Raw genomic sequence first — 24,972 nt, 5'->3', positions numbered from 1 at the left:
TAAGATCATTTGGACCAGATCTATGAGAGGGCAGCAGCAGCACGTAGGTCAGAATGGAGGAATGTAGAAATATAACTAGCTCTCTGAGTAGTGAGATGACAGAAAACTGACTGTCCTTGTGGAACACGGCCCTGGAGGAGGGTCCCGCCTAGCTATACAGAAGAAGGGCCCTCTACCCACAATGCCATGTATTTATGAAGCCATTGAAAGGTCACAGACCAAGTGTGTTTCCTTTTCCTCATTTCCTTTTCCTTTCCTGAAAGTTTCTGTGGAGCACTGCTTTGGAATATATCTCACCACAGTGCCAATGAACATTTAATTTTTCCTTAGATAAATGCTGTGGATTTTAGGAGAAGACTTTTTAATGCAAATACGCACCTGCAGTAAACAAATTCACCTTCTTGCCATTGGATATAAGTTAAGCAATCAGCATGTTTTTGAATGTGTTCCCTTTTCCATTACAGCTGACCTGAATAATGTGCGTTTCTCTGCCTACCGCACGGCTATCAAAATCCGAAGACTACAGAAAGCACTGTGTTGTGAGTCATCCTACTGAAGTTAATTACTCTGTTCTTTGAGTTGTCTTTTTTTTTAAGACAAAGATAAATGAAGAGGGGGATGTGTTTGTAGAGTTAATCTGATTTTCAGTGTGCGTCACTCAAGGAGTTGGCTGTGATTCTATAATGCTCTGTTATTTGCCCCGTCAGCATGCATGCAGTCGTAAAACAAATGAACATATGCTATTCCCAGTGGGAGGACAAAATTAACCAAAGTACAGCAGAAACATAAAAATATTTTTCTAAAAAGTATGCTGCCACCCAATTTGAAAGGATTAAAACAAGAAATCAAAGTGCATATATAGTAGATCATTGCCTTTTTAGTACTTTGTATCTATTTGGAAGTGTAGGGTCTGAACCAGTTTCATTCAATACAATCATACAATAAACGCTAAAAAAATCACATTTCTGATCCAAATTTGAACTGTCACTTTAGAAAATTACATAAAAGGCTCTGTGTTCATTTAAATATGTCTTGAGACATTTAGTATTATCAATATGAACTTTACCTTTCTGTGGCAATATTTTACTGAAGGGCTATTCCCCCCAAATAACTGAAGTTTAAGTAGAAATATGCATTATAATGCTTTTATAGAGTATAGATTTAAGCTGTCCGGATTTAATTTGTGGTTATAGTTTAAATGATTGAGTGTATTCAAAGACCATTTAGGTCTTATCAGCCAGTTAATGCAGAAAGTGGCATTTGCCCATACTTTTAAGAGGGTAATTTAAATAAATCCAAGGATTCTTGTTTGCTGCCTTTTGCTCACAGTTGTTATATGTCTAGGCAGTTCAGTGAAGCTTTGAAAATAACGCTTAGAAAAATGATATGTTAAGGTTAAAAATCTGCTCCTTAAAAGACAGGAGAAATTCAAAATGCATTTAAAGCTGATTACATGAAAGGAGTTGAGGAAAGACAGTGTAGAATTATTGAGAGAAAATACAGCAATGCAAACCTTTAAAGTAAGAAAAGTGTAAGCTATGTGTGGGAGAGAAGTCTATGAAGGGCTGAAAAACATCTCTAGATTAGGCGGTAGAGGAAAGGATGAGATGGCTGTCCTGCACATTACATCATCCGGGGAGCCCCACATAACTGGCAGGTTGTAGTGATGGCAGCAAGGGTTGCAAAATTACCAGTCAAAAAATAAAAATAAAGCCAGCACTCTGGCCAGTGGTCTGTATGCTGAGCCAGAAGAAAGCTGGAAGTGAATTAGGAACACACAACAGGGATGTTCTGAGCTCAGTGAGTCCTTGGTGGCAGCAGTTTTGAAAGAGGCTCAGCTGCATGTCCAGCATCCAGCTGACAGACCTGGAAGGCCTTTCAGGCCTGATGAGCTATAAAATGAGGACAAATGACTCAGCCTCCGAGTCCCCACTGACACAAGACTGCCTTGGACATGTTCATTATGAACACGGCCCCATTTTCACTAATGCTTCTGGGTGGGTAGACATTAATGCATTTGGTGTTTCTTTCTGGTGCGTTTTTTATTTTCCTCCCAAAGAAAAATGTTCCCCATTTCACCTCATTTCTTCAAACCTGAGAGGATCAGAAGAGCGATGCCTCCCACTTATAAACTAAACAATGGCATTTAGTAACACCTAGAAAAGTGCTGGCTTGTGCTGGATTGTAAATACTAGTATTTGAGGTGATGTTCTGAGAGCCACCTTCCCTGACTGTGCCCACTGCTCTCTAGTCTGGAGCCTTTGCTCCATTGTCAAACTCACCTGTTCATGATTAATCTGCTCCTTCCCATCCTTTCTGTCTACTTGCAATTCCCTGACCCTCCTCAGCAATGGTCTGTAACCCTTTATTCCTTCCAAATGCTGTTAAAAATTTACTCCTTTTGGAAACATTTACCAGCGAATTCCACCTGCCGCCCATTTTTCCAACACTTTACGATGGCCTCTAACGGCTGTGTCTCACATAAGTGCTCTGTGTGTGCCTCTGTGTGGCAGATAATGTCAAGATGATTGCCCGGGCTTCACTGAGAACCGCTTTAGGTCGGGGGTTGCCTTTCATTTTGTGTAAATCTCCACCCACTATGATGTCCTAATGTAGAGGGCTCATCGTCGTCTCTGTCATTGTTCATTCATTTATTGGGCTCCAAGACTGTGCAGGAGATAAAGAGACTTGGTTCCCACACTCAAGGAACTTAAACTTGGAGAGAGCACGTTATACATGCACACAACTCTCCTACTTACAACAGATTCCTGCTGCCCTCGAATGAAATGGCCTTTGTCTTGGCTTATCTCCATCTACCCGGTCGTCTATGCTCCACTATGGGCTCTTCTCAGTTCTAATGGACAGATGAAATGGTCAGCTCTGGATTCCGTTTCTCGAGCCGAAAAGTTCTTGTCTTGGCTCTTTGTTCTTATCCTCTTCCCCGGGCTGGTGCGATCTCTTCCTCTAGGTCAGTGATGGCGAACCTAGGACACGCGTGTCAGAGGTGACACGCGAACTCATTTTTTTGGTTGATTTTTCTTTGTTAAATGGCATTTAAATATATAAAATAAATATCAAAAATATAAATCTTTGTGTTACTATGGTTGCAAATATCAAAAAATTTCTATATGGGACACGGCACCAGAGTTAAGTTAGGGTTTTTCAAAATGCTGACATGCTGAGCTCAAAAGGTTCGCCATCACTGCTCTAGGTCCTAGTTTAACTGTCTCGTGAATTTAGTGAGGCTTTCTGGGTAGACCACCCCTGATATTTCAGCTCATGTATTCAGTTCTTATGTGGTGCCTGCCATAATGTATGGTATTGTGTTTATTAACCACCTGTCTCTCCAAAGGAACTAAGCTTTCATGTGAGGGAGGAATCTCTTTTCTTCTCCACTTCGGGGCCACCTACAGCTTCTGGCTCAGAGCAGTCTGCTAGGACATATTGAGTAAATGATTTGAGTTGGAAAGTTAAGGAGTACTCAAGAACGTAGGTATAAGAAGATTTATAGCTGCACTTTTGTATAATAAAATGTGTTTAATTTTGGCATATTGATAAAAGTGATATGATACAGCAGCAAAAATAAATGAACGAGTACATCAACATCAGCACGGTTGACTCATAAAACTATAAAGGTGAATGCACAACAAAATGCTATATTATTCAGGGACACATATATACATCCAATAACTGAAAGTGAACTAAAAAGATTAATTCTCCTGTGATTCTGAGGGGATTGATTGAGGTTTTCCAAGGCACTCCCAAGATATTAATAATAATCTATTTCTTTAGCCGTGTGATGGATTAGTGGGTTTACTCTTATTTTTCTTTAGACTACACATATGTTATATGTATTCTTTTGTGTTTCTATTTTTAAAAAAGCTTTGTGTGATAGGCAATAACAGAGAATCCAGAGGGAAGTGCAGTCAGAAGAGGGAGAGATCCCTTCATTGTGAAGAACAAAGTAAGCTTCCTTGAGTAGGAAGCACATTAGCCAGGCCTGGAAGCCACACAGGATTTAGGCAGGCAGCTCTGATCAAGGGTAAGAGGGGAGAGAGTTATATGCATGACACAAAGGCCTGGGTGGAATTCAGGGGACATCGGCTAGTCACACAGTCCAAATAGAATAGCTTGCAAGCCATGAGTCCAGTAATCAGAAATTCCCTTAAGATCAGTTTAGGTCCAGTTCAAAGGTCATTTTTTTAAATAAAACTTTTCTGATATTTTTAGGTCCTTTTTTTGGGGGGGGTTGTTCCTCAAGCTTTCCTAATGTTGTATTTAATGTTTGGATTTGTGTGTGTGTGTGTGGAGCGGAGTGCTATAGAAGCATTTTCTGTTTTGTGGAATTTAGGAGAGAGGGCCAGTCGTGGCTGTATGCAGACAATATCGAAGGCAGATCAAAGGACAGAGGGGACAGAGGACAAGAAAATAGTGCAGGTGAAAGATGGTGGAGGCTGAGCTGGCTGCTGGTAGTAGGCAGAGAGATGAGTTGTATGGATTTGTGACGAGGAGAAAGGACTGATGACTGGGGGAACCTGGTGGCTGATAAATCGCAGAGGGTAAAAGAAGGAGAGTGTTAGGATGGCTCAGGTTTTGCAGACTGATGGTCAATGGAAGGTAGTAATACTGTTCCTGGATTTCAGCATAACAAGAAGGCAAGACCTTTATTTGGAACATGTTAAGGTGAAGGTTCCTGAAAGAGAAGAGTATCGCTCTAGTTGGGAACAGAGCAGTGGGACTGCAAATCAGGTGTTCAGGCAGGAGAAAACAATCCGGAGTCATCCAGAGAGAAGAAATAATTGAAGTGATGAAAGTGAGTGAGGTTTTATAGATAGGAGACCTTGAGCGTCACCTATATGTCTTTGGTGTCTGGGGAAGAGGAGATGGGAAAGGTGCTAATCAAAAATGGCCAAACAGTTCAAGAACAGGCGGAGTCACAGAAGCCCCAGGTCAGGTACTATCTACAATGAGTGTTTTTACAGAGGAGAATGATGACCCATTTTCATTTGATCGCCTGTGCCTCATATGTAGGATTAAAGAAAAAAACTGGGTAGAAAATGATTCTGCTGTTTGTTTCATTTGCCACATGACTGAGCTGTCATTTCTCTTCCTTTGAAAAGAAAAGATCATAATTTTCTGTGATTTTAATGTAGTCAGTTTTTAAAGGTACCAAATGTGACACACTTCAGGAAGATGTATGCCTTGCTTAGGCACTAAGACAGGGTGTCAGAGTAAATCACTAAAAATTGAAGACATCATAGTCTGTGGGATGTGGCAAATTACTGTCATATTTACAACGTGTATTACAAAGGAGACTTTTCTGGATGAAATGTAAGGACAGCCTCATCCAGGGAAGGGCCTTTTTGGAATTTGGTCTATTGTCACTTTATGCCATGGGGATACAATAGCAGTGCTGTGTTGCTGGCACAATTAGTGCTGAAATTCGGAAAGTTAGAGCATTTTGGCAGTATTTCAATATGTTTCTTTGTATCTATGTGGAATTGTAGTTCTGTAGCTCCTACTATCATTACTAATCCCTTCCTTTTATCACACACCATGAAAAGTGAACTTGAATTTTGCTCCTGCCCTCCTGGAGTTTATCACTGAAAACAGTGTATAAAACCAAGAAAATGCTACAATGAAAATTTTGGATGGTGTGTGTGTGTGTGTGTGTGTGTGTTTTAATATATTTTTATTGATTTCAGAGAGGAAGAGAAAGGGAGAGAAAGATAGAAACATCAATGATAAGAGAATCATTGATCAGCTACCTCCTGCAGGCCTCACACTGGGGATGGAGCCTGTAACCCACGCATGTGCCCTGACCAGGAGTTGAACCATGACCTCCTGGCTCATAGGTTGACACTCAAACACTGAGCCATGCCGGTTGTTTTTTTCTTTTTTTTTTCACTATCTCTAACTCATGGGAACCTTACACAATTACTTTATATATATATTAGCTGAAATTTTGCTAATGATATATTTGGCATCCAAAGGAAATGGATTAACTTGTTATCCTCAGTTGTATTTTATATTTTTTTCTCTTTTTAAAAAATGAGCTGTTTTTAGAAATAATTTTACTTTAATTCCTGTTGTGTTGTTTTAGAAATAATTTTAATCTGTATAATTTTAAAGCAGTTTTTCTCCATTGTAAATAACTTGAAAAAATAAATCATTCCGAGGTGTTTAAGCAGCTAGAGTAAACACATTTTATTCATGTCTTTAAAAATTCAAAATTAGTGTGAGCTCTGCCTCCCTCAAAACTTGTTACAACATTGGCCCATTACCCATCTGATGTGAAAAAAATAGGTTAAATACAAAGGAAGCTGCTCATTTTAATTAACTGTCCAAAATATCATTATATGTTTTGAGGGGACATTTTTGCACCTGGCAAAGATGAATTAGTTGGTTACATTATTTTTAAAAGTTCCCCTGAGCTGATTTCTCTTCATCTTAAAAGTTAAAAATATGGAGATATTTGTAAAGCAGTAATTTCCATGAGCAGACCTTAAATTCTGTAATTTTCTAAACCCATTTGTTTAGAATTAGAAGAATCATCTCCACACTTAATAAATATATAAATTACATGGTGGTTTGATAATCAATGTTTACCTATTTTCAGTTAGTTAATGAATGACTCAACATTGATTTAAAAGAAAGATTAGAACAGACTGATGAATCTCAGAGGGAAGGCAGGTGGGTGGATGGGGGGGAACAGATTAATCAAAGGACTTGTATGCATATATGCTTAACCCATGGACACAGACAATAGTATGGTGAAGGTTTGAGCTAGAGGGCAGGTTTGGGCTAGAAGGGGACATCTGTAAAAAAAATAAAATAAAATAAAGATTATTTAAGATTTTTTATTTTTTGTCTAAAATCTTACTCCTATCTTTTGAGGGCCTCCCCTTGGGCAATGTGTGCCTGGTCCCTAGAACTCCGTGTGTCTGCCTGATGGTAACCACATACCACTCATACGTAAGCCCCATACCATTCATCTGCACTGCTGTTGGTCATTCTGGAGAGCCCCTTGGAATTCTGTGAATTCTTGTCTTTCCTCAAGCAGTTCTATCCTCCTGGATTTCTTTCCTTGTTTTACATGGGTCTCTTCTATCTACTCTTTTCTTTTTTTAATCCTCACTCAAGGATATATTAATCCATCTTAGAGAGAGGGGAAAGGAAGGAGAAAGGGAGGGGAGAGAGAGAGGAGAGAGAGAGAGAAACATCCATGTGAGAGAGAAACATCCATCACTTGCCTCCTAAACTCACCCGATTGGGGTTCTAAGTGCAACCTAGGTATGTTCCTTGACCTGGAATCAAATCCACAACCTTTTGGTGTATGGACAATGCTCCAACCAACTGAACCACTCAGCCAGAGCTATCTTCTCTATTTTTTAAGGCCCATTTCATACCCACTTTCCCAAGGGGCCTTTTCCAGTTGTCCTTCCACTCCCTGAGCAGGAGTAGCTCTCATAGAAATTGATGTACTCTTCTCTTGGGGTACTTTCACTCCTCCTTTTAGTCAAGTTATCAGTCTGCTTGTCCTCCTTCTCAGACTGAGAGCTGGGGCTCCACCTTATCCTCTTTGCCACTGTCTGTGCTCTAGCAACTGCCATGACCACTAAAGATGTTTTATACATGAAGAGTAAGGATGGGAGCCTTTACTGTGAACCTCCACTAATCCTTACTGGCTACAAGTTGCCTGTATGTCAAAGCATCCTGGGAAGCAAACGAAGTTAGGACCAGATTGTGAGGACCCTATAGATTAGGCTTCATTCAGAAGGCAGTGGAAGACTATTAGTTTTCTACAGCACATGTTTGTTTGTTTAATTTTTTATTGAGGTGGCATGTATACAACATTATATAAGTTTCAGGTATACAGCTTTATAATTTGATATCTGTATACACTATAGTATGTTCACAACCAAAAGTCTATTTACCATCTATCAACATATATTTGACATCCTTTACCCCTATTGCCCTATCCCATTCCCCTTTTCCTCTTGTAACCACCAATCCGTTGTCTGCATCTATGCCTTTGTTTTTGTTTTGTTTGTTCATTTGTTTCTTTTTTGTTGCATGTTTTGTGTATGAGTGAAATCATATGGTTTTCATCCTTTTCCTTTTAACTTATTTCACTTAGCATAATAACCTCATGATTCATTTCTGTCAAAATGGCAATATTTGATCTTTTTTATGGTTGAGTAGTATTTCATTTTATATGTGTATATAAACCAGATCTTCTTTATTCATTCATCTGTTGGTTGTCACAGAGGTTGTTTTGATATCTTGACGTAAGTGAATAATGCTGTAATAAACACAGGGGTACATATATCTTTTGGATTAGGGTTTTTTATATTCTTTGGATAAGTACCTAGAAGAGGAACTGCTGGATCATATGGCAGTTCTATTCTTAATATTATGAGGAATGTTCATGCTGTTATGCATAGTGCAAAGCTTTTCTTTTTTTTTAACTGACCCTCTTTAATCAACTTTGTACCTTATGTACATGTTGAGAAATTGTTTAAAACTTATTAGTTTGACAGTGGCATAAAGGATGAAATGGGAGGGTAGTAAGCAGACTATTCTCTGAAATTAAGAGAAGGAAAGCAATGTAACATGTGGGCTTCCTACCATTTGGAGTAGATTTAGAGAGTTAAGCCTTTCTGCATTTAAGAGTAGAAAGAGGTTGGAGGGAAAATAGCCAGAAAAAGAAAGCAGGAAGAATTGATATTCTAAAGAGTGAAAAATGGGATCATATTTTAAAGTGACAGCTCAGATTCAAAATAATGCAAATGGAGATAAAAGAAGAAATTAAAAATGTAAGGATGGAAATGCTATTTATTACTTTAAAAACTGAAAATAGCTCAAAAGGATAGATTCTTAAAGAACAAGACAAATACTTAAGACTAGAAATGTTTTTGTTCCAATGTTGTTATATAATGTAATGACTGTACATACTCCTTTCTCTCACCCGATTAGTGGATCTCTTAGAGTTGAGTACAACAAATGAAGTTTTCAAACAGCACAAGCTGAACCAAAATGACCAGCTCCTTAGTGTTCCAGATGTCATCAACTGCCTGACAACAACTTACGACGGCCTTGAACAGCTGCATAAAGATCTGGTCAATGTTCCACTCTGTGTGGATATGTGTCTCAACTGGTTGCTCAATGTATATGACACGTAAGTTTTTATTTTTTCCCATTAAAGTACAATTCTTGAATGACATGTTAATAATACAAAATACATACATTTTTAAAGTGAAAATCTTAAAAGTGCTTTCAAAGTACTTTATCCAGTGGAAATATTTATGTTAATAGTTGCAAATGAATGACTTTCCAAAAATTGAGCCATTAACCAACAATAAAACAAAAAGGAATGTCCATCCATTATTTTAAGATTTTGCTTTAATTACAAAAGCTGTCAAATTTGTAGGGTCTTTTGTTTTTTGTTTTGTCATCATGCTAAAGGAAACCTATTTTAAGTAAGTTCAGTTTCCTTCTCCTTCTGGAATTTCTTATAGTATCTTTTAAAGTCAATATTTTGTAGTTATTTTTATGAATTAAAATAATTTACTGCCTCATAATAATCTGTAATTTTTGTGTGACAACTTAAGAGCAATCAAATGGCAATTAAAATCATTTTACATCTCTTTTGGTATTAGCTTCACTTATTGCAAAGATAGTTATGTATGTATATGGTCTTTTAAGTAAGTTATGCTGCAGGGCACTAATATCTGAAATTTCATTAGGTGCTCATTGTTACATAAAGAGCACTCTCAACTCCCAGAATAACTCAATTGCCATTAACTTGAGTTTTTGAATGTGACAGTGCATTTGTAAAATAATTCTAGAAAGACCTGCTGTGTGCTGACATTTCTGAACTATTAGGAGGAATTATTCATTCTTCTGGTAGGGGGTTAAAATATGCAAAGATGAAATAAGAAAATGAGGACTGTTGTTTTTCTCTCACACCCTGAAAGTTCTCTTTCCATTAATTAGCTGTATGAAGATTTGTGTTTATCAGCCTTTCATTAGGTTTAGAGAAAAAGAAGATAGATGATAGTTCATAAGTACACACACTTAACAGCTGATTCTGTATAAATAAGTGATGATGACAATAGCTCTAGAGATGATTTAATTAAAGTTTGCTTATACTTTGGAGTAGAAAAATCTTTTCTTTTTCAATATTCACAAATATCATAAAGTTTTTTAAATAACCCAATAGTCTTTGTGTGCTTGAGTGTTCTTAAGAAATTCCTTGAGAAGTGATAGCATGAATCTCAATTACCATAATGAATTTGGGATTTATTATATCCTTGTCTGATATATTTTAATACATTTTATTTTAATGCAACTCTATCCTGCTGGTAAAATAAAACTGTTAGCCATTATGAACTATTACGTAGATTTTCAATTTTTTAAACCTCCAAAAGAGACATTTTCTATAGTAAATTCACCAAAATAGCTGGTCAATTAGGTGTTTTAACTACAAAGCCTATAAGTTAATTTTACATCCCGGGAAGAAGGCTAAATTCATAGCATATTTAGGAACTTCATTAAGCCTGCGGAGTATGGCAGAGGTGCCCATCTTGAACCATATTTAAAGAATGAACACCCTTGACAATGATTGTGGCTCTAACATACTGTATTACTTTGCTCCGGCTGCCATAACAAAGTACCACAGCGTAGATTAAACAACAGAAATTTATTTTCCCACAGTTCTGGAGACTAGAGTATAAGAACAACATGTCAGCAGGGTTGGTTTCTCCTGCGGCCTCTCTCCTTGTCTTATAGGTGGATGTCTTCTCCCTGCGTCTTCACATGGTCTTTCTTCTGTGTGTGTCTGTGTCCTAATCTCCTGTTCTTATAAGGACACAAATTGCATTATGGTCCAACCTAATAGCCTCATTCTAACGTAATTACCTCTTTAGAGATCCTATCACCTAATACAGTTACATTCTGAGGTACTGGGAATTAGTACTTCAACATATGGATTTTAGGGAGATATAATTCAGCCTATGACACAGATACATGCTGTTTACACTGAACAGCCCAAAGGGAATACTGTCACTTAGTTGGGAAGGAAGCAGTGTGTGAAATGTCATATTCTAGGAAGTTATCTATTTGTATATTTCTGTTTCCCACCATCAAATGTGAACACATGAGAACTGCTCTACTAAGATACTGTTTTTTATTTAGAAAGACAGTATCTTGAAATTTTCCATTAAAAGGGGAAAAAAAGCTTTTAAGATATATCTCCTTTTCATGTCAAAGAAATATAGCAAAGACCAAAGTGGGTCAGAATGATGTCTAGTCTGTTAAGTTATTCTATCTTGGAGAAATATCATGAATTAACCTTGGGGAAAAAACATGGTCTCTTATATGACAATAGTGTCAGATGGCCAGTTGATTGCCCAAATCTCTCTAATAACTATGACTTATTCATGTATCTAAACAAGAGTGTTTAACTCTTTTCAAACCATTAGTTCCCTTTGAGAATCTGATAGAAACTCTCTACTACTCCTTCCAATGCACCAGAAATAATGGACCCTAAGAAGTCTCTGAACCTTGGAAATGGTGCCATGATCTAACCCTTTCATTCATCCAGCTGTCTGACATTCATTCATTAACCATATGCGTTGACTGCCTTACTTTGTGTAGTATGATGCAGACAGAACTAGCATTTGCAGCTCTTGAAGTATACTCAGCCCGTTCTTGAAATATAGACAGCAGATAATCAGACAGCAGATCATAGAATTCTAGAAGTAGGACTATGAGGACCTACCATTTTGCCCTCTTTCTTTTACTGATTAAGAAACTGACCCAGTGAGACAAGACAATTTATCCTTGGCCACCTATTGCATATTAATGGTAGGTATAGCACTAATATTCATTTTTTAATATTGCTTGATTACTCTTACCATATTGCCATATCTAAGAAAAAAATAGTACTTTAAAATTATTCTACATTTTCTGTTTCTTTGAAGTTTTAACATGTTTCTCCCTTCTTCTAATATTCTAATTTTGTTTTAAAAATCTGTTTTCTTCTGTTATGGATAATAAGAATGCAAATATTTTATTCTGGTTGCTGTGTGATTTGGTAACCACTTGACTTTTGACATCTTAATTTCTCATCTGAAAAATTGCAATAAAACATCTGCTTGGATCACCACACATAAGTGACTATGAAGGCCAAATAAACTAATATGTAGAAAGGTCTTCATAAATAATAGAAATGAAATTGATTCCATTTATGAGAGTTCACAGCCTCACTCAGTCTTTATCTTCCCAGGGTAAAAAGTCTTAATTTCAAAATCTTCCTTCTACATTTAATGGAAATCAAAATTGTTTAAATTATTATTTAAAGTAATAGAAGACTTGGTTGAAATGCTTTTGTCTCTGCGGAAAATATTAACCTCACTTGCTGCAGTGTGAGGTTATTTTTTTCCACTTTTCCAAGTTAGATATAAATTGTAGGGTGCATATCTTCCCAGTTAAACTAATGTCAGGAGTTAATTATGAAAACTATCAGGAAACCAAATACTTAAGTATTGGGTTATGTCACCCAATAATAAATTTTCCTAGCTCCCTATTGCCTCTCAAATCCAGATACTTTTTTTTTTTAACATCAAAGCCCTGTGTTATCTGGCCCCATATCACCTGGACAACTTTATCAACAATTTAGCCTTGATGCAGGTCCTTGCCACCTGAATGAGTCTTGTCACTGGCACTCACAGGCCTCCCTCTATTTATTCTCTTCCTAAGCTTTTCTTGTGATACTTCCTCCTAGTTGGGATAGGTGAGCCATGTCATGCTCCAGTGTCCAACTTATGTTTCTTTAATCAAATTTTGTTATGCTAAGGACTATTTAGGCAAATCACCAATCATTAATTAGTCAGCCACAATTAACTTATACTTGATTCTTTCCATACATAAAGGTTGGTTTTGTATTTCTTATGATTCTCTAGTTGTTTCCTTGTCTCACTCCCACAGTTAGTGTGTGAGCATATCATGGGTAGGAATTGTGTCTTGTACTTTTGTTGTGGTCCCTATGGTATGTAGAACAATGCTGGGATCATCGTTAGCCTTCATAACTGTTGGTGGTGTGATGAATGGATGACTGACATTTTCAATAGTCTTCCTGATGATTTTCTTTTCTTCTGTTGACACCACAGACTGGAGGTCATCCTGTAATGCCCATCATTTTGATCTTTTTTTCCCCATAAGGGATTGCTTTGTCCTTAGGCATATTCATGTACTAGTCTATCCACACAGCCCTTTGTTATCTTCTGCAAATCTACTGTCTGATTATGTCCAAAGAATAAAATTTCCTGATTTCTGGAGGAAAGAAAAGAGACATTGTCTATTTTCATATGATAATTAGGAAACGCCTAAAAAATATTAAGTAGAAGCAAAATTTCTAGCTTAGTCACTTAAGATATTTCTATAATTGTAAGAGACTGGAATATATATATTAACTTAGAAATTCTGCTTATAATAGTTACATTTATTTTTAAATCTATTACTTGTTTCATAGGGCAAATCTGAATGTTGTACACATACATAGTAAAGGTTCAAGAAGTTTGTTGGGTATGATTTAATATAGATATAGACTCTAGGCTATTGAGGGATGGGTTTGAAAGTACATTATAGCAATACCTAAGCATTTTTTTAAATTTTATTTTATTATATGTCATGATATGTATACAAAAATTTACCAGAGTATTTACAATTTGTGAATGGAAGATATCAATTAATATTAATAGTAAAAAATATCAATAAGATCAAGACTTAAATGCAGTTTGACAATAAGACTACCTAAAATTAAAGTTCCATAATAAAAATATTTGCTTGTTTTTGAATAGCATGGATTAGTAAATGTTATGCATTCATATAATTATGTAAAAATTTATTTATAGGTTTTAAATATGCTTTATTTGTAAATTGAAAACATATTTTAAGAAAATTAACAACAATTTAACTGAAAACTGATTCTGAATATGAAATGTAAAGATAGCAATAAAGACTTTTTTCTTGACTATGTTCTATTCCATAGCAAGGATCATCATATTGCTAATTTTTATAGTTTCTGCATTTACTTTCCCCATCCCCAGGATCTAGTATAGCAACTAACATTTGGTAGACAGCTCAGTAATTCTTTGATAAATGATGGAATAAGACAACTTTCTGCTTTAAAATAAAATAATTTTTTTCTTTTAGTCCACTTATAAGTAAAATTGAAATGGTCTCTCATTGGTATAGTGTAAAGCTATTTTCTCATGTTGATTAATTAATACCTTTTAAATTTAATTATAGCTTAATACTTCCCCAAATAGAGATTCCACACCTATCTGTTTAAGACCAATAGCTAGTGTAATTGCAATAGTAACACAAAAACTGCATGGCTAGAGACCCACATCAATAAAGGCAATACATGCAGTATTTGAGTATTTAGCAGTGAGAAGCTCTCAGTATATAGCTGATTTTTCAGTCATTTTTTTTACTTTTGATGTTAGATATATCTTGCTGAATTAACTCACATGCATATTATATGTATCTATTTTGAATCTTGCATTTATAAGATTATTAGTTATTAATAAATAGATTTTAACTCATAGTATTTATAAAAATTATATATTTTCAGCTTTATAATTAAAGTTTTAATTTTGCCTTAATTTGTTCTTTCTAGTTTATATATTTTGTGTAATGTGACTTCAGGCTATATATTTTTCAAGACCAGGTCAAACATACTGTTAAAATACGTAATGAAATTATGGTGTAGGTTTAACATTAATTATTAAATGTGAATAGAAAAGTCAGAGCTTTAAGATGCAATTATTTTTTAATGGTTTACCCTCAAGAAAATAGATATTCAGAAATATTTCACATACTGTTTTAAATTCATGTAAGACATTGAGATTTTTATAATTTCAGGGGTCGGACTGGAAAAATTAGAGTGCAGAGTCTGAAGATTGGATTGATGTCTCTCTCTAAAGGTCTCTTAGAAGAAAAATACAGATGTACGTAAGACCATTTTTATACTAATAGTGTTTTTAGTAATGGGAATGATCATTTTATTGGAGATTTACTTTATATGATTGGCTAGTAATCATAGTTTCCATTTTTTTAACCCTGACTCTACATGTCCAGGCTACACTGAGGGTGTTAATACATAGTGGACTTGTGTGTAATGAAAAACTGATAATAGGATCAAGAGGTGAGGTGCCTTGGTGGAGTGAGAGCCAACTACAAGTTTTATCTCATTTAATTCTGAGAATAATCATCCCATAATGATGTAGGCATTGTGATTTCCATTTTTTAGATGAAAAAATTAATGCTGAGATAGGTTACAAATCTAGTCAAAGGCTGCAGTGACAATAATTGTGGGGCTAGAATTAGATCACAGAGTTTTCTGACTCTAAAGCCCAAGCCTTTTCTATTTCTGTATATTTTTAATACTTAAAAATATATATATTTATCAAGATAGACTAAAACTTTTATAGACATAGTTAGACAAATAATTAAATGAAGGGCATCTTGGCATTTGGAAAATAACAGGCCCACAGGCCAGAGAGACCTGCCTTCAAACTTCAGCTCTGCCATTTAGTAGCTGAGTGACGGGGCAGGTGTTTTTACCCTGGTGGCACCTCCCTCTCTCTTCAGGCCTTCCTGAGAGTATCCCTTCATTAGATTCAAACAAAACCCTGGCCTTCCTGCTTATAGCTGGTGGCCCATTTGCCTCATCAAAAACACATTTACAAAGATCCTTTTCAGCGGCCTTTACATCTCTTCTGTGCTAATTTTATTGGATCTTGGGTTTTAGATTGTGACTTTCACTAACCCATTCCCACATTCTTACACTCCTTTTTATTTCTGGCTATGACATCAAAAATGTGAACATTTGTGAAAATTTAGAAATATGTCAACATTTCTAACGCTAATATTAACCTTTTATGTTTTGTGTGTAGTTTTACCTTAATGGTGGCATAGCAATAGCTACCTGTCTCAAAAGAGGAAAGTTGGACATGATTGATCTTGTTGAACACGTGCAATCCTCTGTACAGACTATTACGCATGTGCATCAACTATTTATCTAAGAGGCCTCTTCCCAGGAACAAATTTAAAATGATCTTCATAGTAAGAATCCTGGACAAATATTTCCTGGCCATGATCATCTTATTTTTGACAAATGAAGAGAAACAAGTAGAACTCTAATAAAATTTAAGTGAACAAATGATAATAAAAATTAAATTTATCTTAATTAAATTTGCTTTCCCTATGTATACTTATAATTAAAGCCACATTTCATGATAATTACTATGTAAATATGACTGAGCCCGGTTTAGTTGTTTGAAAGTGCACTGTTGACAGTGTTAGATCTGGCATTATTCTCCTTTAAAATAAAGGGAATATACATTTTGATCTGATATTCATTTATCAGTGTGGTTTTTTATGGTTTGTGGGATCCAATAAATATTTACTCCCCTTTCTTCTGTTCTTGGAAACTTCACATGAAAAACATTTAGAGTTTTCGTGATTATGAATTTTCAGAACTTGGAAATTTCTTTTCAAAAAGTATTAGTTTCTATAACAAAGTGGGTGGTTTTTACATGAAATTTCTCCCCACTCCTAAAGTAACTTATTTAAGCATATTAGCTTTATTTCTTGGAACAAGCTAATAAATTTAAATCTTCAAACTGTTTCAAGTGGTGAATGGAAGATAAGCAAACACTGGAAAGGAGAGAAGAGTTTTAATTTTATTGAATCAGGAAAGCTATGAAATAAATTAGAGTTTTCTTAATGAATAGAAAAGCCTAAAGAACTATGAAAGCAAGCATGAGTTTTGTTACTATGTCTTTAAAATTTGAATAAATGTATTTTAGTACATGAAATGAAGTGAAACAAAAATAATTTTTATAGCTAATAAGGAATGAGACTTATTGGGCCTAAATAAAAAAACCCACAACTACACATCTAAAAATAAAAGACACTTCCTTGCACTTCTTAAAGTTTTTTATATAAAATAGATTTGAGTATAATAATCTTTAAAAGAAGTAAATATATACATATGTCTATAATAGAATATTAAATTTAGGAGTGAACACAAAACGTTAGTAAACAAAACGTTAGTAAACAAATCGTTTGCCCTTACGGCACATTTATTCCTTTGACAAGTCCTGAGAAGCTTCGTCTTGGCACACTGTCTGTCTTTCTCAATAAGAAATCCTTACTGAAACCACTGAATGAAACCCACACGTATTTATTGTACCATTTGTAAAGGAAATTTGTAGTTACTGATCTATTTATATGTATTGACATACAACAGGAGGTTGTTTTCAGAAGCATGTGGTTCACCAGCCCCTGATTACAGACAGAATATCAAGGTTGTCAGAATTCAGGAAACGACTAATTGATTCACGTCCCCATGATTTTTTTTTAATCTTCATTGTTCAATCCCCATCACCAAAGACATAAGAGAACACTTCGGGCAGATGGAAGTTAACCTCTTGCCTCTCCTCCTTGCAGATCTCTTTAAGGAAGTGGCAGGACCTACAGAAATGTGTGACCAGCGGCAGCTGGGCCTTTTACTTCACGATGCCATCCAGATCCCCCGGCAGCTGGGAGAAGTGGCAGCTTTTGGAGGCAGCAATATTGAACCCAGTGTCCGCAGCTGCTTCCAACAGGTAAACAAACGGGATTGCTGGTGTACAGGGTGTACTGAGGAAGGGTTTTGAGAATGTTCCAAGAAATGGGACAGGGAACTTGGGCTGGAGCCAAATGGTGGAGGACGTTGGGTGCCATCTCGGTAAGTTGTACTTTGTTTCTTAAGGCATATTTGATTCAAGGAATAGCTACCATCTCAAGAATAGCTGCTTCTCAATGTATAAAATCCAAACTCTTTAACACGTGCTATCAGATTGCTGTGATGTGGCCCTGCCTTTGCCCTGGCCTCATCCTGTGTCACTTGTCCCCTTGCTCCCTGCTTTCTACCCACACTGCTTCAGTCCCTCCATTCTTGCCTTAGTGCCTTTGGACATGTGCACTCTATTCAGAGTGTTTTTCCATATCTTCTGCCCACAATCTATTTATTCTTTAGATCTTTCCTTAAATCTAAAACCCTCTGAAAACCCTTCCCTGACCTCTTTAGAAGAAGTTATGTGTCTTACTGTATTCACCTGTATCACCTCTGCCTTCTTAGGGTGCTCATTACAATTATAATTACATACTAAATTGTATATTTGCCTGTTCAGTTTTGTTCTTTCATAAAAATCTAAGCTTCATGAATAAGGATAATTTTTACCTTTTTATTATTGTATCCCTGTGCACAGTGCCTTGAATATTACAGCTACTTAAAAAATATTTCAGCCCTGAGTTCCTTGGAGGCAAGATTTTAAAACATATATAAAATAAAAATGTTATTAAAATAAGGTCTTTTCTTTGAGAACTTATGTGCAAAAGGAGAATGATACACAAAGTTTTATACTGGTCTAAGTTGTTGATGTTAAACTGGAAAAAGCATGTTAGTTTCTTTTTAATGCTTACTATATATAAAGCATTTTAGAACTGTTACTAGTGATACTATACATTTGCTTAAAGTACAGCCTACAGATATTTTCTCAAAGCATACTCAGTGATTTATCATTGAAGAGAAAAAAATGCTCACACCATCTTTTTAAGGTGAATTGATGTTATGGGTTATTACGTTTTATAATAGCCATTTTTCTTGTTTTAGAGAGAACAAAAAATACCAATTGAAAATTCTAAATGTAATTTCCTATGTCCTGGTTCATAGAATGACTTAGACAACAACAGAAGAAAGATGTTGGTACAAATTTAATTTGGCACATATGAAAATAAATTAAGATGTTAAGAGTGTTAAGATTTGCAAGGGGACTAAGATGTTTCATACATTTTGTTATAAATTTTGAAATCTTGCCAAGAACATTCATAGTACTGTGCCCCCAGTGTGATGTTGTAACAGGACTGGAGCAGGACACAAAAATAACCATTTTTATGTACCATTTATAATGGCCTTCACTTTTGGAAAGTAATCAGTGAGTTTTTGCTTTCACACATTTTTACTGTCTTAGATGAGTGAATTTTATGGGATTAAAGCATATATGTGAAAAGAATACCTAGAATAGTGCAGGTTTTTTTTGTTTTTTGTTTTTTAATCTGAGTATATGAAAGTACTGGGGTTTTTTTTTCTTCCTATATGACAATATTCTCTCTCTCTCTCTCTCTCTCTCTCTCTCTCTCTCTCTTGCTGTTGTTATTAATCTTCACCCAAGGTTATTTTTCCATTAGCTTTTAGAGAGAGTGGAAGGGAGAGGGAGAAACAGAGAGAGAGAAACATCGACATGAAAGAGAAACATCAATTGGTTGCCTCCCCGCATGCATCCCAACCAGGGCCAGGGATCAAACCTGCAACCAAGGTACGTGCCCTTGACTGGAATCAAACCCAGGATCCTTCAGTCCACGGGTGGATGCTCTATCCACTGAGCCAAACTGACTAGGGCTGCTTTTTATCTTTTTAAATTCTAGAATTTTCTGTCCTTGAAGAACCTTAAATATTTTATGATTTAACTGACATGGAAAGAAGTACATAATGTTTAATTGTGCACAGATTTTTCAGAAGATTATGAAGCAGCAACACTTGCTGCAATTTAAATAAATAAATTTTCTTCACATTTAATGTATTTGCTTCTTCACCAGAATAACAACAAGCCAGAGATAAGTGTGAAAGAGTTTATAGACTGGATGCGTCTAGAACCACAGTCCATGGTTTGGCTGCCAGTTTTACATCGAGTGGCAGCATCTGAAACTGCAAAACATCAGGCCAAATGCAACATCTGTAAAGAATGTCCAATTGTTGGATTCAGGTAAGATCTACCACAGACGGTGGCAGGAGACGATTTTCTGTTCTGTAGATGTCAGCTCAGTGTATGTCTATCATCCTTTCCATTCATTCCTATTGGGGGGGTTGCCTTCTAAATAAATGAGATGCTCAGCATAGTCTGTCTAAAATGCCATTTCTTATAGCCAGTACATGAAGCTTGTTGTTATTATTTTAATATTATTTTGCAATATAATGAACAACATAAACTGATGAACGAAAATAGCTCCAGAGCAGAGAAGCATTGAACAGACTGTCAAACCTCAGAGGGAAGGCAGGGGAGGGTGGGAGAGGGGGGAGAGATCAACCAAAGTACTTGTATGCGTGCATATAAGCCTAACCAATGGACACAGACACAAGGGGGGTGAGGGCATGTGCTGGGGGGGGAGGCGGTAATGGAGGGAAAAGGAGACATATGTAATACCTTAATCAATAAAGAATTAAAAAATATATATTATTTTGCTCCAGAACCAAAGACTTTTCTGAATTTCTATTACCTATTTCACAGAAATGTTCATGCATGATAATTGCACAAATCATTATACATATATGGCCCTGATGGGATTGGGTGATGTTCTGAGGCCTTTGGGGTCAAACTTGGTAAGCATAGAGCAAAATTTAAATAACAACTGAGAAGTAAAGTAATGGAATTACTTTGTTTTACTTCTACCAAGTTTGGTGTGAAGTAGGTTAACCCTGTTTACCCGCACACAAGGAGCACTGCTCACCACTGCACGTTAGTGTAATCAGTGTCAGACTCATCAGTTTGTGGCCACAAAGCAGAGAGTATAGGGTTAAAGGTTGGCCCCAAGATGAAGTGTCTTGACTGTCATAGTCCTTTCACCTTGTTGTATTACGATAAGTATGCATTAGAATATAGATGTTTCTCTTATGCAAGGAATATAGAAAGTAATCCCAGTTGGATTTGGAAGTCAATTATGAAAAATACAAGACTACTCAGCAGTGGAACTCAAGGTTCTGTATGTGCCTTTCACTCATTCCAAAACAGGAAATAACTAAGATGGTGATTTAGCCGATGGAGGGTCAATCAGCATGGCTAGGATTGGTTTTGTTGTATATAGTATCAGTGTCAGTGTGCTGGACTGAACAAATTGCTGTCAGTTGGCTGACTTTACCAGCATAGTTTGTATGAAGAGTATTGTTGCATTTTCTGAGAATGGCAAACTGAGAAATTGAGTGTAAATATCCTGTCCTCCAGGCATGGTATGCTGGGAAGCCAGTCCAGAGCGTGAAGGTTCTGAGTGCCTGGTGCCAGCGAGGCTGTACAGTCTAGGAGGATGGAAAGGCAGGTAGTCAGTGGGAGGCAGAATCAGCATGAGCCTGGCAGCCAGTGGAAGTCAGAGGGCAAACCCTGGGTGAGGAAGATGGAAAAGGTCCATTGATATGCAGCAGGTTTCTTGGAGAGGCTAAGTTTAAAGCACCTGGTAGACAGGCAGACAGAGACAAAAAGAATAGCTGGAATGTAGCAAACTATGAGTGGGAAGATAGTCCAAATAAGATATAACCATCAGCACTAATAATCACTGCTATTCTTCCAGTGCTTACCGTATGTCAGGCTCTGTGCTCAAACACTGCATTTGTTATTTCATTTACTCTCCATAAAAACCCTGAAGACTGGCAGGATTATCTCTACATTACACATGAATGAACTAAGACTCAGAGATTAGGCATCTTGCCCAAGGCCAGATATCCAATAAGTGAAGACAAAACTGGATTCAAATATAATCTTTTTGACTCTGCAGTTCATGCTCTTAGTCAATATGGTATTTTTTAAAAAGCAGGCTAGATTTTTAGAAGAGGTGAGATTTGACATTAAGAAACAATTTGATGATACTGAACAGCACAACAGATTTAGGACATTGATTATTAGACCAAAAGTGGTATGCTATATAAAAAAGTAATGTGAAATCACAGGAACCATCCAGATAAACTGATCTGGAGAGACTGGCTTATGTAAAGCCTGCTACAGACAGCCATGCTGTAGCCCAGGGAGATGTGGAGTGATGGGATTTCTCAGAGTGAAGGAGAGGACAAAAGATTCTAAAAGTTATTAGCATTTGATTGTACTTTTAATGTTTTATTTCCTAAATAGAAAAAAAAACTGAAACAATTGTAGCATAACATTATGATTCAACACAGCTGAGATGTGGGTACATGGATATTTATTATGTTACTAGAGGCCCGGTGCACGAATTTGTGCACCAGTGGGGTCCCTTGGCCTGACCTGCAGGATCAGGCTGAAACCAGCTCTCCGACATCCCCGAGGGGTCCTGGATTGCAAGAGGGCACAGGGCAGGTCGAGGGACCCCACTGGTGCACAATCGGGGCCAGGGAGGGACTTGGGAGGTTGGCCAGCCAGGGAGGGACCATGGGAGGCTCCAGGTGTGTTGGGCCTGTCTCACTCAGTCCTGATCAGCCAGACTGCAGCAGCAAGCTCACCTACTGGTTGGAGCGTCTTCCCCCTGGTGGTCAGTGCATGTCATAGTGAATGGTTGAGCAGCCTTAGCATATCATTAGCATATTACGCTTTGATTGGTTGAATGGCTGACCAGACACTTAGCATATTAGGCTCTTATTATATAGGATACTCTCTGCTTTTGAATAAACTTGAAATATTTCATAAGAGACAAATGAAAGAGCAGTTACAATAAATAGGTGAACGATATTAAATGTTGAATTTTAGGTATTTAATGTAAATTTTATATATAGATGTCTCTAATATAAGATGTGGAGTTGACCAGGTAGGTGGTTAGAGATCTAGGTTATAGCAGGACGTGCAGGAGGTGCTGTATTGAGAACTAGCTCTGGAGTCCAGCTGCTTAGGTTTGAATCCTGAATCTACCATTTGACTGTGTGACTCTGGATAAATTACTTGGCCTTCCTGAATCTGAGTATCTTCAACTTCAAATTCAGAGAGCGTTTCCTCCCGGGAATAATTAATGTATGAAAAGTGACTAGGGCAGTACCTATCACAAAAAGAGCAAGCAGTCAATAAATGTTAGCTCTTATTATTACCGAAACTAATAAACATTAGTGGGATAGTAGGTCAGCCTATAGGTGATATTACACTGTTTATTGAAAAGCCTGAATAATGATGATGCTCAGCAGAAGGCAAGATAAGAAAGATGTTCAGAGTTCTCAAGAGAAGTGAAGAATCATAGTGTTGTAGAAATCAGAAAGAGGGCTTTAGAAAGATGGTAGAGATGTTAGGTGCAACAGAGAGATTCTAAACGTCAGATGTAAGAACAGACCTTTGATTTGGGAGGTCACTGGTAATTTTAAAAAGAACTCTTTCCAGGTCATGATAAGGTTGGAAGCTACATCTCAGGCTCAGAAAAATAAGGGGGTTAGTATGTGCAAACAACTTGCTCAAGGAGTCCAGCTCTAACTTGAAGTAAATATGTCAGTGTTATCATCTTCCTTTTACTTGCATATATATTTTCCCAATTTTCTATTTTGAGAATGCAGTCCATTTAAAGTGTTTAATTTCTGAACAGAGGAGAAACAGATCTAGAGTCGATATCTGGTTTAGAGATGAGACTAAGCAAAGGTTCCTTCAAACTAATCAACTTAATGATTGCACAGAGATTATCCATGGAAAGAATAATGTAAGAACAACTCCAATAATAAAACAGGGCTGAGGCAGAATGGGTCCTTTAGCTCTTAGGTAAAGGATTGTCTCTTTCTCTGAGCTACAAGGAAGAATGGAAAGCCAACTCCAGAACTAAAAATAAAAGAGTATGGGCCTTGTAGAATAATGTTAACTTTTTCCAGGTTGACTCTGCTACCACTTTGTATATATATATTTTTTCTTCATTTATTTTCCCTGAACTTTTACAAATCCTGCTAGAGTCTTTCTGTAATTATTTCCAAATTAAATTTTAATGAAATCTTGGATTTGCAGAATGTTTTGTAAACTGGGAATTGTTTCAGTTAGGATTACATACAGCTGCTTAATAGAAGCATAAACAAGTTAGAAGTTTAGTTTATTTTCATGTAAAAAAAAAGTCCTAAGATAGAAATCCAGGACTGAACAGTGACTTCCCTGTCATTTGGGTCCACTGTTCTTCCACACCCACACACACACATCCCCAGTTTTGAGATAAAATTGACATATAACATTGTGTAAATTTAAAGTGTATAATATGTTGATTTGATATACTTACTGCAAAATGATTACCTCCATATTGTTAGGAAACACCTGCATCATGTCACATAATTACCTCTTCGTTTTTGTGGTAAGAACATTTAAAATTTTCTCAGCAACTTTCAAGTATACAATATAGTATTATTAACTATAATCATTATGTTACACATTAGATTCCTGGAAATTATTCATCTTTAACTGGAAGTTTGTACCATTTGACCGGCATCCCCTTTTCATAATTTTGGCTTTATGCTCTGTCATCCTTAACACATGGCTTCCATTTTCAAGGTCACCCCATGCTAACAGAATAGCTGTTCTTCTTATTTTTTTTTTTTTTACTTTTTCATTGAATTTTTTGGGTGACATTGGTTAATAAAATTACATAGGTTTCAGGTATACAGTTCTACAATACATCATCTGTGTATTGTATTGTGTGTTTACCATCCCAAATTGTCTCCTTCCATCACCATTTATCTCCCCCTGTCAGAATTTCTCTTCTTGATGTCAGGATCATTTTCCAGGAAGGAGGAAGCGGGGCCATGCTTCTTCCCAACTGAGTTAGTCCCTTGAAATCCCACCCAGTGACTTTGACTTGTATTGCATTGGTCACCACCATCAGCAAGAGAGACTGGAAAACATATTTTCACAGGGCACACCACCCACTAATAGTACAAGGGTCTGGTACTAATGAAGGGAGAATGGCCTTTTGCCATGGAGTGTTCAGAAATAAACAAACTCCATTTAGAAGACAAGATGTCAGTCATATTTGCCAAGACATTCATAGGTCAAGAAATATTAGTGTAGGTGAATGTTTCAGACCAGGTTGCTTCCCTGCCACAATAAGCTGGATGTGGTAGTATATGCTGATTTATTTTCTTGAGATCGATTTGCAAGTGCTTTTTGCAGG

General features: G+C 36.6%; 1 protein-coding gene and 1 pseudogene across 1 annotated transcript in view; both read left to right on the top strand.

Moving 5' to 3' along the window:
* The window catches only part of UTRN (utrophin), a 433,433-nt gene that overhangs the window by 370,397 nt on the left and 38,064 nt on the right, over positions 1-24,972 (top strand). Inside the window, 5 exon segments of the mRNA XM_023750172.1 lie at positions 465-539; positions 8,980-9,181; positions 14,935-15,020; positions 17,527-17,684; positions 19,717-19,883. Of these exon segments, the coding sequence (XP_023605940.1) occupies positions 465-539; positions 8,980-9,181; positions 14,935-15,020; positions 17,527-17,684; positions 19,717-19,883 (688 nt within the window).
* Positions 6,169-6,294, top strand: LOC111825042 (annotated as a pseudogene).

Source organism: Myotis lucifugus, unplaced genomic scaffold (genome assembly GCF_000147115.1).
Source record: "Myotis lucifugus unplaced genomic scaffold, Myoluc2.0 scaffold_11, whole genome shotgun sequence".
Classification (NCBI taxonomy): domain Eukaryota; kingdom Metazoa; phylum Chordata; class Mammalia; order Chiroptera; family Vespertilionidae; genus Myotis; species Myotis lucifugus.
Note: the sequence above shows the minus strand (reverse complement) of the source record. Positions and strands in the feature narration are given on the sequence as shown.